At 36.4% G+C, this 17,640-nt stretch overlaps 1 protein-coding gene across 1 annotated transcript; it reads right to left on the bottom strand.

The window, feature by feature from the left end:
• Positions 1-26: 26 nt before the first annotated feature.
• On the bottom strand, positions 27-623 carry LOC141714418 (uncharacterized). The gene has a single exon (XM_074517938.1). It carries the CDS (start codon positions 621-623, stop codon positions 27-29), a length of 597 nt encoding a protein of 198 aa, XP_074374039.1.
• Positions 624-17,640: the final 17,017 nt, after the last annotated feature.

Below are 17,640 nucleotides of genomic sequence, written 5' to 3'. Positions count from 1 at the left end.
TCTATTAGATCTTCATTTTCTACAAACTAAGTGTGTTTGGGCTGTTTTTTATAAGGTCTATTTGCAGGGATTTGACAGTAAAATCCAATATCTTCATGAGGAACAAGAAGAGGATATTGTAGTTGCATAAATCGTGGATAGATTGCATATATCCTCTCCAATCCATTGGTTCTTGAATGAATTATTGTACCCCTATATCTTTTTGCATAGTCGTCTGTGACAATCAATCCGGCAACTTCATGTGATGGGCCAATATGGTTAGGTCGACCAGATGCTGAAGAAGAAGCTATTAGAACCAATCTCAATTCATCAACTGCATTATGTTCTATCCGTTCATGTGCCATATGAAAACTTTTGACCAGACGATTATGTTTATCCAACATTTCTAACAAAGACTGTACGATACCCTCATCAACGGAATCACTTCCACCTTTAACGGTGTTTATTCTGTTGTTCACTTCATCTTCAGTGTCATATATGTAGAGTTGACAAAATTTGGAGATTGCACCGTCAGGTGGTACAAAGCTTCTTATACTGTGGTAATTTACACCTTTGACCTTGAAACAATAAGGAGCACCGCCATGATTGATCCTATGATCAATTTTTCCTCCGGTGGAAGACATCTCAAATATACAGTTGTATTGTTGGAAATATGTTGTGGACTTGATGATTTTATTAACAAAACACCTTAGTAGATTCAACTTAGTGAAAAATGTAGCACTCGACGGATGATCAAATTTAGTCCCGACGGATGACTCAATATAGTCCCGACGGATGATGATTTGACATCCATCGAGTGAGTAGCTTATGTAACAATAAGTCATGTAGCATATTTCTGCAAACAAATTTGTATAGATTTTGTAGTAGCTTATAAGTCATGTTGACTTTAATTGGATATGCAGAATAGGTTGATTAATTGTAAATAGATGATGTCTTGTAATTCTGTATAAATGATATGAAGTCAAGTGCCAAATAGCTACCCGACAGATGATCAACAAAGCTACCTGACGGATGATCAACAAGGCAACCCGACGGATGATCATGTACCTGACGGATGATCAATTTAAACATCTGTTGACAGTGACAACACAGTCACATACGTCGAGTGTATGCAAAAGGAATGTGGCAGCCTATTCAACTGGGTTTTTGAGAACAAAGAAGCATTACCATTTCCATGCAATTATGAAGATATTCAAAGATGCTGGAATAGAGTAGTGAAGCACCATAGTATTAGACTTGATAGGTTTTATTTTATTATCTTGTCTTATTACTGTATAATATTGATGATATATAAACCAAGAGTAGCAAGTAGAATAATAAGAAGACTAAGCAAATTCATTCTCAAAGAAACAATTGTAAGCAGTACCCTAAGCATTTCTCTGTAAGTTTAGTTGTTCATATTTGTAAGCAGCTGTGAGCTATTCAAGCTACACAGGATTCTCTTGATATATATATATATATATATCTGGTGGATACATTAAATCCACCAGAAATTTATAAAGACTTGTGTTTTTATTACTTTGTGTTTTGATTCAATTTAACTTGTCATTCCGGACTTTGCAAATCAAAACACTTACATATATATTTTGAGTTAGAACATTTTATAATTCAGAAAAAGTTTTAAGAATTCCATTCAACCCCCCTTCTGTAATTCTTGTTGCACTTTTAGGGACTAACAATTGGTATCAGAGCAAGCTCTTGAAGAACAAAGAGTTAAAAGATCACAATAAACAGCAAGATGAAGAAGAAGGATGTTGGAGTCAAGATTCCTTTTCTAGACAAAGATAATTACCATCACTGGAAGGTAAAGATGCATCTTCATTTACTTTCTCAAGATGAGGCCTATGTGGATTGCATAGAGAGAGGCCCTCATGTACCAATGAGAGCTGCAACTGGAAATGAGTCATCAGTTCTCAAGCCAAGGCATGAATGGTCAGATCCTGATATTGAACAAGTCAGGAAAGACAAGAAGGCCATAAATATTCTATTCAGTGGAGTTGATGGTGATATGTTTGACAACATCGTCAATTGCAAAACTGCCACGAAAGTTTGGGATATAATTCAGATTATCTGTGATGGCACTGAACAAGTTAGGGAAAACAAGATGCATTTACTAATTCAGCAATATGAGCATTTCCACTTTGAAGAAGGTGAAACTCTCAATGATATCTTTAGTAGATTTCAAAAGCTACTAAATGCTCTAAAGCTGCATGGAAGAGTCTACCAAACCAAAGATTCTAACCTCAAATTTCTGAGATCCCTACCAAAAGAATGGAAACCAATGACAGTCTCCTTGAGAAATTCACAAGAATGCAAGGAGTTTACACTAGAGAGACTGTATGGCATTCTAAAGACTTATTAGCAATCTAAAGCTGAGTGTAATGATGTTGTCAATGACATGTCTACAGAATTATATCATTTGCGTGTTACACTTAGGTCTCTCACTAAGGAAAATTCTAAAATTAAAGAAAATAATTTGTTTTTAAGTAAGAGGAATAATGTGCTAGAGTCTTAGTTTATTGAATTTGAAAAATTGAGAATTGAGTGTAAGATTGCTAAGGATGAATTAACTGAGTCCTTGAAGAAAGAAGAGATTTTGAAGAAGCAGCTTGAAAGAGAACAAGAGGTGATTAAGGCATGGAAAACATCTAGAGATGTTCATGCTCAAATCACCAAAATTTAAGGTATTGAGTCCTTTTATGATGCAGCCTGGAAAAAGAATAAGGAGAAGATGGAATCCAATTTGGTTGAAGGATTGCTAACAGATGTAGACTCGACGGATGATGAGAGTCATCCGTCGGATAACCAAAAGGATTATCCGTCGAGTGACATAAATCCTCATCCGTTGGCTGTGAGCAAACCTGTGAGTAAAGCCAAAGTTGCCAAGTTAAATGAAAAATATGCATCAGTTTCCAAAAACTTCATTTCAGGAGAATCTAGTCAAGTGAAGAAGGAGAAGAAAGTGAATGTTGGTCATCTGTCTATCAAGAAATTGAATGACAGACTAGAAAAGATTGAGGTTAAAACAGAGGCTAAAAGGAAAAACAATAAAAATGGGAAAGTAGGGATTAACAAACATAACAACTACACACCTTATAAATATGCTCCTAGAAAAATCAGTGTTGAGTGTGGTAGTACTAATCATTTGTCTGTTAATTGCAAACTTGCCATGCCTACTCCTATGTCTGTACCCTCCCCTTTTCCCAACATGAATGTCATGCCTTCTATGCCTATGAATGCTATGTCTACACAGAATATGAATGCACAATTTGCTAATATGCCATTTGCACCTAATACTTATTATGCTGTATTTAGTATGCCTTAAATGCCATTTAGCATGCCCTACTAGAATAATATGTTTGCTAATAGCATGCCATTTCATGTTAATCAAAATGTGCATGATAATTCTGTTTTAATGAATGGTTTCAAAGGTCCAACTTAGATGACTAAGGATGAATCTGATATCCCCAAGTCAAATGAGATCAAACCTAAGAAACAGAAGAAGAAATCTAACAAGGCAGGACCCAAGGAAACTTGGGTACCAAAATCAACTTGATTTGATTTTAATGTGTGCAGTGAAACAAAAAGAAACTGTGATACTTGGATAGTGGTTGTTCAAGACACATGACTAGTGATACTACCCTGCTCACAGAGTTCAAGGAGAGAGCTGGCCCAAGTATTACTTTTGGAGATGAAAGCAAGGGTTATACTATGGGATATGCTTTGATTTTAAAAGACAATGTCATCATTGAGGAGGTTGCCTTAGTGGATGGTCTCAAGCATAATTTTTTGAGTATCAGCCAGCTTTGTGATAAAGGCAATTCAGTAACCTTCAACTCAGAAGCCTGTGTTGTGACTAACAAGAGGAGCAACAAAGTGGTTCTCACTGGAGTGAGAAAAGGAAATATGTACCTAGCTGACTTCAACTCATCAAATGTAGAATCTGTTACTTGCCTTCTCAGTAAAGCAAGTCAAGATGAAAGTTGGCTATGGCACAAGAAGCTATCCCATCTAAACTTCAAGACCATGAATGAGCTTGTAAAGAAAGAACTGGTTAGAGGAATTCCTCAAGTGGAGTTTACTAAGGATGGATTGTGTGATGCTTGCTAAAAGGGAAAGCAGATCAAAGCATCATTCAGAAAGAAGCTTGATTCAACAATTGAAGAACCTTTACAACTACTACACATGGATTTGTTTGGACCAGTCAACGTGTTGTCCATCTCAAGGAAAAGATTTTGCCTAGTAATTGTAGATGATTTCTCAAAGTTCTCTTGGACATATTTCCTTAAGTCTAAAGATGAGGCTAGTGAAATCATCATTAATCACATAAGGCAAGTCAACAATTATCCTGATTTCAAAGTTAGAAGAATCAGGAGTGATAATGGAACTGAGTTCAAGAATTCTGTTATGAGAGTATTCAGTGAAGAGAATGGGATTATGCATGAGATTTCAGCAGCAAGAACTCCACAACAAAATGGAGTAGTAGAAAGAAAGAATATATCACTTATTGAAGCTGCAAGGACAATGCTTGAAGAATCAAAGTTACCAACATATTTCTGGGCTGAAGCTGTAAATACTGCATGTTATACTCAGAATATTTCTTTGGTTAATCAAGCAAAATGCATGACTCCTTACCAATTGTTCAAGAACAAGAAGCCAACTCTAAAATTTCTTCATGTCTTTAGCTGCAAATGTTATATCTTGAGAAATCAAACTGACCCGAATGGGAAGTTTGATGCTAAAGCAGATGAAGAAATTTTTGTTGGATATGTTGTTGGTAAAGCATACAGAGTCTACAATCTGAGAACAACATTATTATGGAATCAATACATGTTGTGTTTGATGATAAAAAGATTGAAGGACTACAAGATGGAGATTACAATGAGAGCCTCAAATTTGATAATGTGGAGATGGTTAGTGATGATAGTGATGATGAAAGTGATCAAGAAACAGTATCAAAGGATAATGCAGAAAAATCCACTGCCAATGAAGCACAAAATTCAACATTTGTCGAGTTGTAAAATGCTTCATCCGTCGGGAGACAATCTGCTTTATCCGTCGGGAGACAACCAGCTTCATCCGTCGGTACTCAAAATTCACCATCTGTCGGGTCATCAAAAGGAGCTGAAAGTCAGAATAGATCATATACAGAAAATTCCCCTTTCTCAAATCATAGATTCACTAACTCAGGGGGAGTTTCTACTAATCAAAACTCAATCACACATCAAGATAACAATGAGGCATCTTCATCTAGAGCTAATCTACCTCAACAAAGGAAATGGATAAAGGATCACCCCTTTGAGCTCATCATTGGTGATGTTTCTTCTAGAGTTCAAACAAGGAGAGCAACTCAAGAAGAATGTCTATATAACAGTTTTCTAACTAAGGAAGAACCAAAGAAGGTAGAAGAAGCTTTGTTGGATCCTGATTGGATTTTAACTGTGCAGGGAGAGCTAAATCAATTTAAAAGGAACAATGTGTGAAAGCTGGTACCCAAGCCTAAAGGAAAGAATCCAATAGACACCAAATGGGTATTCAGAAATAAGATGGATGAAAATGGCATAGTAGTCAGGAACAAAGATAGATTGGTTGCTAAGGGCTATTGTCAACAAGAAGGAATAGATTTTGATGAAACCTTTGCTCCTGTTGCAAGACTTGAAGCCATCAGAATCTTTTTAGCCTATGTAGCCCATGCCAGTTTCAAGGTCTATCAGATGGATGTCAAGAGTGCCTTTCTAAATAGATATTTGGAGGAGGAAGTCTATATCAGTCAGCCTCCTGGTTTTGAAGATCCAAATCTACCTGATAATGTATACTATCTTTTGAAAGCACTTTATGGATTGAAGCAAGCACCTAGAGCCTGGTATGACACTTTGTCAAAGTTTCTTTTAGAGAATCATCACTAGAGGTACTGTAGACAAAACTTTATTCTTTAGAAATGTTAATGTCTCTAGCATACTTTTTCAAATTTATGTAGATGATATTATTTTTGGCTCTAGAGATGAGAAACTTTGCAAAAAGTTTGGCAAATTGATGCAAAGTAAGTATGAAATGAGTATGATGGGAGAACTAACTTACTTTCTTAGTTTGCAAGTTAAGCAAGTTAGTGATGGAATATTCATTAGTCAAACTAAATACATTTATGATATTTTAAAGTAGTTTGAACTAATAGATTGCACATCTGCAAAAACTCCCATGGCCACGGCAACTAAACTTGAATTACACACTACTGAAAAGTCTGTGGATATTACAACTTATAGAGGCATGGTTGGCTCACTTCTATACTTAACAACTAGTAAGCCAGATATAATGTTTGCTACATGTCTATGTGCTATATTTCAGGCTGATCCTAGAGAATCTCATTTAATTGCTATTAAGAGAATTTTCAGATATCTCAAAGGTACACCAAAACTTGACATTTGGTACCCTAGAGATTCTAGTTTTGATCTAACTGGTTATTCAGATGCAGATTATGCAGGTTGTAGAATTGATAGAAAAAGTACAACAGGAACCTGTCAATTTCTAGGAAACAAGCTTGTGTCCTGGTTCAGTAAAAAGCAAAATTCAGTTTCTACTTCTATAGCAGAAGCTGAATATATTGCTGTTGGCAGTTGCTGTGCACAAATTTTATGGATGAAAAACTAATTGCTAGACTATGGTCTGCAAGTGGAAAGAATTCCCATTTTCAGTGATAACACAAGTGCAATTGCCATCACTGAAAATCCAATACAACATTCAAGAACAAAGCACATAGACATCAAGTACCACTTCATAAAGGAACATGTAATGAATGGTACTGTGGAACTACATTTTGTTCCAAGTAAAAAACAGCTTGCAGATATATTTACCAATCCACTGGATGAATCCACCTTTTCAAGGTTGGTAAGTGAGTTAGGTATGCTTAATTACTCTTGAATCTTTTCAGATAATTTGCAAGTTGTAATGAAGCCAGAAATTTAATTGATTTTTCAGTGTTGGATGAAATTTTGGCTAAGTCAAAATTTACATCCCGACGGATGATCATTATCCATCGAGTTTGATCATCTGTCGGAACACGATTTGTTAATAAAATCAATTATTTTTCTGGAATATTTTATAGCTCGACGGATAACTGTTTATCCTCATCCGTCGAATTGTCTAAATCCTAGCCGTTAATTTTCTGAACATTATCCATCGAGTTTACTTACAGTGTGTAAGCATAACACGACGGACAATTGATGGAATTTTTATAGTTTATTTTTTTAAACGGCTATTTTGGGCAATTTTTATTTGTTACTTTATTTTACTTTATTATTCTTTGACAGTTATTTTTGAGATAGTATAAAAGCTTAATTCATTTTCATTTCTTTTCTTTTATCATTCTCAATTCATCTGCTCTAACTTCTTTCTTTCTTAAAAGCAATTATCATCTCTGTAACACCCCCAAATCCGGGGTCGGGGATCCAGGTTGTCACGAGTTCCATTTCCTTTAATAACACCCAATCTTAATAAACAATCAACTACTCCGTACTGTGACCCCACAATATACACACACACACCACAAGTTATAGTCCTAGAGATGAATACCAAAAATAACACAAGTCATTTTATTCCACATTACACCTCAAGAGGGTTTCTGAATAAATTTACATATTCCTTGCCATTATTACAATTCATAAATATACATAAGTCTGGTACATCAACGGTTGAAAACCTAGCCTATTGGTAGTTACTACCTCGGCTACAACGGCATCAACGCCTACAGGAAACTGTGGAATGTTTCCTATCCGCTTGTGAATTGGGAGCTTGGTCTCGCTCATCTTGTCTATATGTTGTTGTGTGATGAAAGAAGAAAGCAAGGATGAGCAACAAGCCCACCGAAATCATATGTATAATAATTAACAATATATGAGCATTCTCATAGTACTCATGAAAGTCTTGGTCATGAAGAAATGAACCAAGTTGATATCTTAACGCGACCAAATTGCCAAATATTCAATATATATATATATATACATATACACTTTTCACAATCTTTGAAATCCTCTAACATGTATAATATACACAGAGTTCCGGTTTATAACTGTATAAAAATATCGTTGCAAGGTGATCACATATATCTAACCTTGTCTCAACGTTTTTCTGAAAACCTTTGTCATGCATAAGATAATCATTAACTGGATATAAGTTGAAAAGATGAAGTTACAAGATACTCCAATATACTTATATCTTTTCCGAATACTACTTGAACCACCACCGTTCAAGGTATAAACAGTTTCGAAAGTTCATCACATAGATGAGACTACAAGATAAGACTTGAATAGATTCAATCTTTGAAATGTTGTTTAAAAGAAATGAAGTTACGAGATACTTCATTTGAGGGAAACATCATTATAACTGTTTGACCCTGTCAATGCTTCAGCAATCACCCATCCGTAGCCTTTCGATCGAATGCTCCGGGTAGTGTTGCAGAAATATCCAAACTGGATGATGAACTCATTACGGGAGTTTGCCGCGCCAGGAAGACCACTTACGATGATCAGTCGCAGTAGTGCAACCCCACCATTTTCTACATGTAGAGGGGAACCTGTCGGATTTACTTGTCAACCAAACACTGGACTCCTAAGGAATGGACCGTCTTAGCGGAACTTCCAGGCCATTTGGGCCAATATAATAAGGCTGGGCCGGCGCCACTCGACCACTTACGCCACTCCTAGTTCAGATGAAATCCATGACTCTGAAACATAAAGCTTGTTCCCCTTTTCCCCAAGTAGAAACTTGTTGATACGGTTCCACCAAGAAGTCGTATCTAGTTGGAAAGGAAAACTCACCGATATGTCCCAGGCGGTGCCTGTTAATGGATTAACTTGTTCTAAGAATTTTACTTCCCGAGTGTTGGGTAAGTAATCAAAAACACTTTTATCAAAACAGCAACCTTGTTGCGAATATAAAACACACCACAGAGCCGGATCCCTCAGGTTTTGAGCGAGTATTCAAATCCCCTTCGAAAGGAGGATCTTAAATATAAAAAAAATGAGTTTTGGGATCCGCCCTAACTTTTAAAATCATTTTGAAGACTCGAAAACATTTTAAAGAATGTTTAGAGTAACGCTGATTTAATAAAATAAATCAGTCCCGATATGTTAGAAAGTATCTGAATATTATTATTTAAATAATATTCCCATAAGGGTGATCCTTATAAAAATAATCGAGGTAGGAGTTTTAAAACTCATACTTGAAATGAATAATAAACAACCAAAGATATACTTATACGAAAGTATGATCTTTATTTGAATAATCGAAAATAAGTTTGATTATCGAAACATTATTCTTTAATAAAATAAAGAATATTATTTAGTAAATAAGTTGAGTCATAAGTCCTCGAATGAATATTCAAAAATAATATTCATTAAATAGAATAAACGGAGTCATAAGCCCTCGAATGAATATTCAAAATAATATTCATTAAATAAAAATAAAGTTATCGAATAAACCTTATTCGATTAATAGTTTTGAAAACTATATATATATATATAAATATATATAATATACTCGGGAACATCGACTCCCGGTTTTAGAAAATGTTCACCTTTGGGTCCCCTATACTAAGGGTATACGTAACTACTGCTTATCTCTAACATAGGTATTATGCAACTTATAAGCATTTGAATCAACAATTAGATATCAAGATTACGAAATAGACATGCATATATACCATATCAGCATGCTCCAATATATCGCAAGATTTGCTAATAACATTCATGCACTTATCACAAGATAATGCATATACATATATACATCACAACAACAGTATAACGGGTAGAAAACTTGCCTGAGCACTCCGGGTTAGACTTAAGCTTAGAGTGGGTCCGGTAACCTATGAACAACAACATAAGCCGGAATTAAACCACGGTCGCTTAAGAAACTAGACTTTAACCAATTGAACCCTAACGTTTGCTTATGGTCATTTCTACGCTTAACAAATCACATAAGTCGTTCGAGTACCCTCGGCTCCACCATTTTTAATAAATTAACCGTTAAGGATTTTAAGGCGATTCTTTCGCGAGTACCCTACCAACTTCCTAATCCACTTTAAATAATTGTTTCATACCCCAATTAGTCATTTAAGGTCCTTAACCAAGGTTTCAAAGTAAGGCGAGGGGTAATGGTTCGTTCGCGAAATGCCATTACTTAAAACGGTCGTTTCTCCTAAACCGTACATCAGATTCAAGCGAACCACATATCAAAACGAAGCTCGTAACATGAACTATCTAATCATGGCAATGGTCAAAACCTAAAAGTGAGTTCAAGGGTCCTGATGTTAAGAACAAAAACAGTCTAAAATAAATCAGGCATTACGACGGCTATGTTTACGCGATTACCAAAGTTTAAACTACTCCAATCAACCACAATTCAACCACAAATCAACCCATAACCACCAATACCACCAAATGTCATCCAAACCTTACTAACTCAGTCCATAACCTCATGATTTTTCCAAGTTATTCAATCTCAAACAAGAGCTACTAACTATACTTAAGGTTCATCAACCAACAACCAAGATTTATAACCCAAAATCATTATAATTCCAACCAAAATCTAAACATACAAGAATCATGCTCTCATGAACTATAACAAACAAAACCAAACCTAATACTCAAAGTAAAGTTAGGGTTTGGAGGGGTTATACCTTCCTTGGAGAGTGGAGAATCACTTAGGAAGCCTTAAATAACCACTAACTATCTCTACTAAGCTTGGATCTTGAAGAAAACATAAGAAAACACAAAGTTAGTTTCTTGAAAACACTATTCACCAAGAAATTTGATGAATTGATTAGCAATGTTAAACATGGAATCTTGAGCTTAAACTTATGGCTCATCTAAGTTATGAATTATGGAAGCTAAAGAAACAAACCTCTTGATTTTTGAAGGTGTGTAGCTTGAGTTTTGAAAATTCTCCTTTGCTTTTCATGGAAAAGCCGAGAGCAAGAATGAGGGGGGAGAAGAAATGCTTCTTGTTTGGTTGCTTTCCCTTTTTGTTTTGTTAATTACCTTTTACCATGGTAAAAAATGAATGGCTTAAAATCAACCAACAACACACTTCTTTTTGTCATGCTTAGGTCATCATTCTTATGTCATCTTCCCATGCTTGTCCTCTTCTTATTGGTTCGATGACATCATCATCACTAACCTCTTTGATTAACTCCTAATTACTTGTCTAATGATCGCTGATCTGTTATACGGTTCGCTTAACTTTCGTTCTTGTTTATCGTTTGAGGGATCATACCCGAGATCTTATTACTTAGGTTCCCTTAACCTTTCTCAATACATTATATTCCTTTTATGATCTCCTCTTATAATCCTTGAATTAAAATCCTTTTAATCCTGTTACCTTATACTCAATTCATTATGTATCTGGTGGATTTTCGGGAAAAAATCAAAGTTTTCGAATTTGGATTCTGACGATCTTTACATACACTTATATACCATATAGAGTGCTAATAAGATCTCAGAATATCAATAAAAGAACCCCTACATAGTGTGGCATGAAAAGTTTTCTTATTCAGCATAATTAGCAAAAACACTATTCATAAGGGTTTCAAAATTCCAAAAATTGGGGTTATTACAGTCTCCCCTCCTTAAAAGGATTTCATCCCAGAATCAGATAAAAATGAATAGGGATACTTTCTTAGCATTGCACTTTCTAACTCTCAAGTAAATTTTCCCACATTGTGGTTCTACCACCAACTCTGACTAGCTTGATAATCCCTTCTCCTAAGCACTTGTCCATTTTTGATCTATAACCCTTCCTCGTTGCTCCATATAGGTTATGTCTGTTTACATGTCTATGCGCGCATATGCCCCTATTTGTCTGGCATCCGAATTACACTTCCTTAACATTGATATGTGGAACACGTTATGAACTTGCTACATGTTCGGGGGTAGGGCTAGCTCATATGCTAACTTCCCAATACGTCTTAATATATCCAAGGGTCCAACAATTCGTGGGCTTAGCTTTCCTTTCTTTTTGAACCTCATCCATCCTTTCTAAGGGAATACCTATAACAGCATTAGGCCCCCTACTTCCTATTCTTTGTCCTTTCGTGTGAAATCAAGATACTTCTTATGTCCATCTTGGGCTACTACCAGCCGTCCTCTGATTAGATCTATTATATCCTTGGTCCTTTGGACTACTGCGGGTCCGAGCATCTTGCGCTTTACAATCTTCATCCTAACATAAGGGAGATCGACATTGTCTTCCCTCAAGGATCTCATAAGGCGATATCCCGATACTGACATACGATCTATTGTCGTAAGAAAACTCAATCCGTGCTAAGTGACCATTCCAAATTTCTTTCAAGTCTATTGTACAGACTCTCATTATCTCATCTAGATCTACAACTTTTGCTTCTCAATACCCACTATTTTCCAGTTCGTAATCGTTACTATCTTCCGTACTAAATTTTATACTAATTACACTTTTGCTCGTTAGCGTTCTCTAACCTTTTAATAATTGTGTCAACCTTAGTATCATGAACGCGTTAGATTCAGAATACCACCGCACTGATACTACTTCCTTTCTAGCTGCTTCCATCTTCGAAAGCTTGATCCATCGTATATAAGTAAAAGAATTTATTGAGAGATCACTATGATCATGAACACTTGTTCTATTGCATAGTTAGTACAGAAGGTGGCAAGCCTTTAGTACTTGACAAGCAATTAAATAACATGTGGTATCCTACTAGGCTTCTATCACACAGATAGATAGTCATTCGGCAATACCTCCTCTTCTGGAAGGGTTGTTCTTCTCAGCTTATACAAAATGAAAAGGAGAGAAAAGAATGAATTGAAGAGAATTGTATATGAAAAATACTGCCACAAATATCTGGCTTGGAATCTACCTCTTAACTATAGAGGTTTGTCATAGGAGAATAAAACATATGTGTATATATATCAACATCAAGTATTATAGCATCACATTTCATGCTCCCGAATATCTACTATTCCGTCCATCGTTCTATGGTCCCATGCTCTTGCTCGAGCTTATAAATAATCACCTTTGAAACTCCCTCGACATCGAAAATCGAATCTGGGATTTCATTCTAGACATCATCGTTATTAGAATTCTATGCTTGCATCACAACCTTCCTCGTATAGTAATACGACTCTCTATTGATAAGAAGGAATAAGTATTCAATAGGTAGATAATCGACTTAATTAGTCTATCAATGATAACTTATACATCACCACAACCCGATTAGTGGTACCCAATCTCAACATCCATTACACTACAACTCTCACGGTTGTAATCGGCTCATTACTCGCAGAATCATTGCTGCATTACTATGGTCCACCACTGACCCACTGTAGTCATTCATTTTCTATGAAATCTTAATAGCTAATCCATACAGAGTCCATACATATCATATAGAATTCTTCTAAGGAGGAAACATAATCACCATTCCATGATTCATGAAGAACACTCCTGAACTTGGCGTACATATGACATGAAGCATATAAAATTGCAGAAGAGTTTTAATAAAAGCAACGATAGCAGGTTAATACCATTCTTAATCATATGCCTTCAATAGAAGACTTAACTCAAAGGTTCGTTTAGTCCTTCTTGAAACATGGTCCTGGCCTATCTCAAGATAGTACCTTCTAAGATAGATAGCCCGCTCACGGCGATTACATGAATTAAATCTTTACCAAACTACTAATATGGTTGGGTATTGCACAGTCATCAGAAGGAATGTCAATCTTCCAAACCATAATACAATCTTCACGGCTTCAACCATCATCACTGTATTCCTCTGGCACGAGCGCCTATAATTGTCCTCTTACACTTAAAGTGTCGGCCACCTCTTTGGCCTTTCCTGATAGTAAAAAATTTCCTTACAAACAATGTCTTTTGAACCAATTCCAACTAAATTTTCTACTTCATTTCCAATCACTACTTATGTGAAAATGCTCTTCCTAAGTTCTTGTTAGAAAAAAAAATCACCATTTTTCCATAAGTCATTGCCTTAGTCTTTATATGTGAACATTGCCACGACTGACTCTCGATCATACTTAGGACGTCTCTTATCTTGGGTCCTTCTTGTTTTCACCAATCTCGACCCTCATTGGATCGATCTATACTTTCTTATGGTTCAACACGTGCCCCACCTAGCATTATTATAATTACGTCATATTTCCTTAATCAAAATTTCTATTCTTGAGAACTTTGAATATTACCTTTCTCCTTGTAAAACCTCTAAGGTTATCCTTAAATCCTTCATCAGGTACACCCTAGGCACATGGCATATCAAGATACCATTTACTAATACCAGAATCATTGTCTATATACTTCTGAAAAATTTCTCCACTGATCCTTAAAGGTTGTTTTTACCTTAATCCTTTCCAATTCATACTGTCAAAACTTATGTTGTCCCTATTAAGGGTGAAATGCCAACCTTTATGCATTCCCCTAGGATTCATTTCAAGTTATCGGGGTTTTATCTTTAATTCCACCTTTAAAAGATACTTACACTCTTCCATGGATAAATCAAGTCATATATACTTGATAGATTACCTTATTCAATCATTCTCACTTCGATAGTCTATACTTAATTTCACAATAGCATCCTTATTCAAACTGAGGTCAATCCATATGGCCTCCAAAAGATAACAATGGTTTTTTTTTCCGCTTTTCTTGCCTAATTTGGTAATGACAACAGGGATGTTCTGGAAGATATTGGTCGTGTTCAACGTGAACTTCTTCTTAATAATTCCTTATTTACTTTTGTTGTTTATCTCAATAAGATCTCAATGTTAGGATATCTTTCATACCTAGCGTCTCCCTTTCTGGGTATCAAGCCACCGGTCTTAATCTTCACATTCTTGAAGGTCACTTCCTTCATCTAATTTTTCTAATTTCTTACTTCCTTGTCTCCTCAGTCTACCCGCGTCTCATTATTTATCCTTCGAACTATCTCAAGGTTTCCTCGAATCCTCCCAACTTACAGGGGATAAAATATATGTATCTCTTATGCCTTCATTCATCACTTTTTCTGGCACAATATGTTCTTTTCCAATAATTCGGGCTGTATTGCAATCTCAAACAGCTTTTCGGTACCGGCTCCGGTTACCTTCACTTCTATTTCCATTTTCTCAAAATCACTTATAAACTCTCCCAAAGACATTATCATCTTGAGTCTCTCCTTTTTACTAAGGGCATCAGCCACCACATTGGCTTTCCCCGAATGATAAAGAATCTCCTAATCATAATTCTTGATTAGCTCTAACCGCCTCCTATGGCGTATATTGAGCTCTTTCTACGTAAAAATGTACTAGAGCTCCTATGGTTTGTGTAAATCTTGCACTTCTCTCCATACAAGTAGTGCCTCCAATCTTTAGGGAAAAACTATTGCCACGAGCCCAAGCTCATGGGTGGGGATATCGAATTTTATATTCCCTTAATTATCTTGACGCGTACGCGATTGCCTTGTTGTGCTGTATAAGAAGCACCCTAATTCCTTATGCGAAGCGTCACTAGACATCACAAAATCTCCTTTTCCATCCGGCAATGCCATCATAGGGGCCGTCACCAATCTTTGCTTTAGTTCTTGAAAGTTGTTCTCGTATTTCTCAGTCCATTCGAACTTCTGAGTCTTACGAGTAAGTCGTGTTAAAGGGGCTACTATCTTTACAAACTTGAATGCACCTCCGGTAGTGACCGGCCAATCCTACCTCTGGTAGTCGCCCTGACCATGGTCATCAATTCCTCAGTGGTCCTTTATTCATTCTTATCAGGATCCTCCACGGAATCCTTCTTAGCAATAATCCCTTCTAGGACAACATCTTTAACCACTACATCCTCAATATGAACATCATCCGGTCCCGCATTAGGACGCTCTATCGGATCCATAATCTGCTCTCCAATAAGTAATAAAACATCATCGCGTTGTTGTTCCTCAAACTCAGGGTTCGGAGTCCCGCTACCATATACGATAATGAACTACGCTTTTATCACGATATTTATAAGGGTTCCCATAAGGGTTTTAACTGTCAGTACTACGTTAGGTAGTCCGACTATGAACTTGGAAAGAGTTCTTATTTATCTTAGTGAACTTATTATTTTAACGTGACTTCATCTCTGAGGTTTATAACACTTAGCTCTGATACCATTTCTGTAACACCCCCAAATCCGGGGTCGGGGATCCAGGTTGTCATGAGTTCCATTTCCCTTAATAACACCCAATCTTAATAAACAATCAACTACTCCGTACTGTGACCCCACAATATACACACACACGCCACAAGTTATAGTCTCAGAGATGAATACCAAAAATAACACAAGTCATTTTATTCCACATTATAAGCCATTACACCTCAAGAGGGTTTCTGAATAAATTTAAATATTCCTTGCCATTATTACAATTCATAAATATACATAAGTCTGGTACATCAACGGTTGAAAACCTAGCCTATTGGTAGTTACTACCTCGGCTACAGCGGCATCAACGCCTACAGAAAACTACGGAATGTTTCTTATCCGCTTGCGAATTGGGAGCTTGGTCCTGCTCATCTTGTCTATCTGTTGTTGTGTGATGAAAGAAGAAAGCAATGGTGAGCAACAAGCCCACCGAAATAATATGTATAATAATTAACAATATATGAGCATTCTCATAGTACTCATGAAAGTCTTGGTCGAAGAAATGAACCAAGTTGATATCTTAACGCGACCAAGTCGCCAAATATTCAGTATATATATACATATACACTTTTCACAATCTTTGAAATCCTCTGACATGTATAATATACACAGAGTTCCAGTTTATAACTGTATAAAAATATCATTGCAAGGTGATCTCATATATCTAACCTTGTCTCAACGTTTTTCTGAAAACCTTTGTCATGCATAAGATAATCATTAACTGGATATAAGTTAAAAAGTTGAAGTTACAAGATACTCCAATATACTTATATCTTTTCCGAATACTACTTGAACCACCACCGTTCAAGGTATAAATAGTTTCAAAGTTCATCACATAGATGAGACTACAAGATAAGACTTGAATAGATTCAATCTCTGAAATGTTGTTTAAAAGAAATGAAGTTACGAGATACTTCATTTAAGGGAAACGTCATTATAACTGTTTGACCCTGTCAATGCTTCAGCAATCACCCATCCGTAGCCTTTCGATCGAATGCTCCGGGTAGTGTTGCAGAAATATCCAAACTGGATGATGAACTCATTACGGGAGTTTGCCGTGCCAGGAAGACCACTTACGATGATCTGTCGCAGTAGTGCAACCCCGCCATTTTTTACATGTAGAGGAGAACCTGTCGGATTTACTTGTCAACCGAACACTGGACTCCTAAGGAATGGACCGTCTTAGCGGAACTTCCAGGCCATTTGGGCCAATATAATAAGGCTGGGCCGGCGCCACTCGACCACTTACGCCACTCCTAGTTCAGATGAAATCCATGACTCTGAAACGTAAAGCTTGTCCCCCATTTCCCCAAGTAGAAACTTGTTGATACGGTTCCACCAAGAAGTCGTATCTAGTTGGAAAGGAAAACTCACCGATATTTCCCAGGCGGTGCCTGTTAATGGATTAACTTGTTCTAAGAATTTTACTTCCCGAGTGTTGGGTAAGTAATCAAAAACTCTTTT

This window comes from Apium graveolens, chromosome 3 (genome assembly GCF_009905375.1).
Source record: "Apium graveolens cultivar Ventura chromosome 3, ASM990537v1, whole genome shotgun sequence".
NCBI classification, from domain to species: Eukaryota; Viridiplantae; Streptophyta; class Magnoliopsida; order Apiales; family Apiaceae; genus Apium; species Apium graveolens.
Note: the sequence above shows the minus strand (reverse complement) of the source record. Positions and strands in the feature narration are given on the sequence as shown.

Coding starts and splice junctions, on each gene's coding strand:
- LOC141714418 (XM_074517938.1), bottom strand. CDS start 623: ATGTCTTCCACCGGAGGAAAAATTGATCATAGGATCAATCATGGCGGT.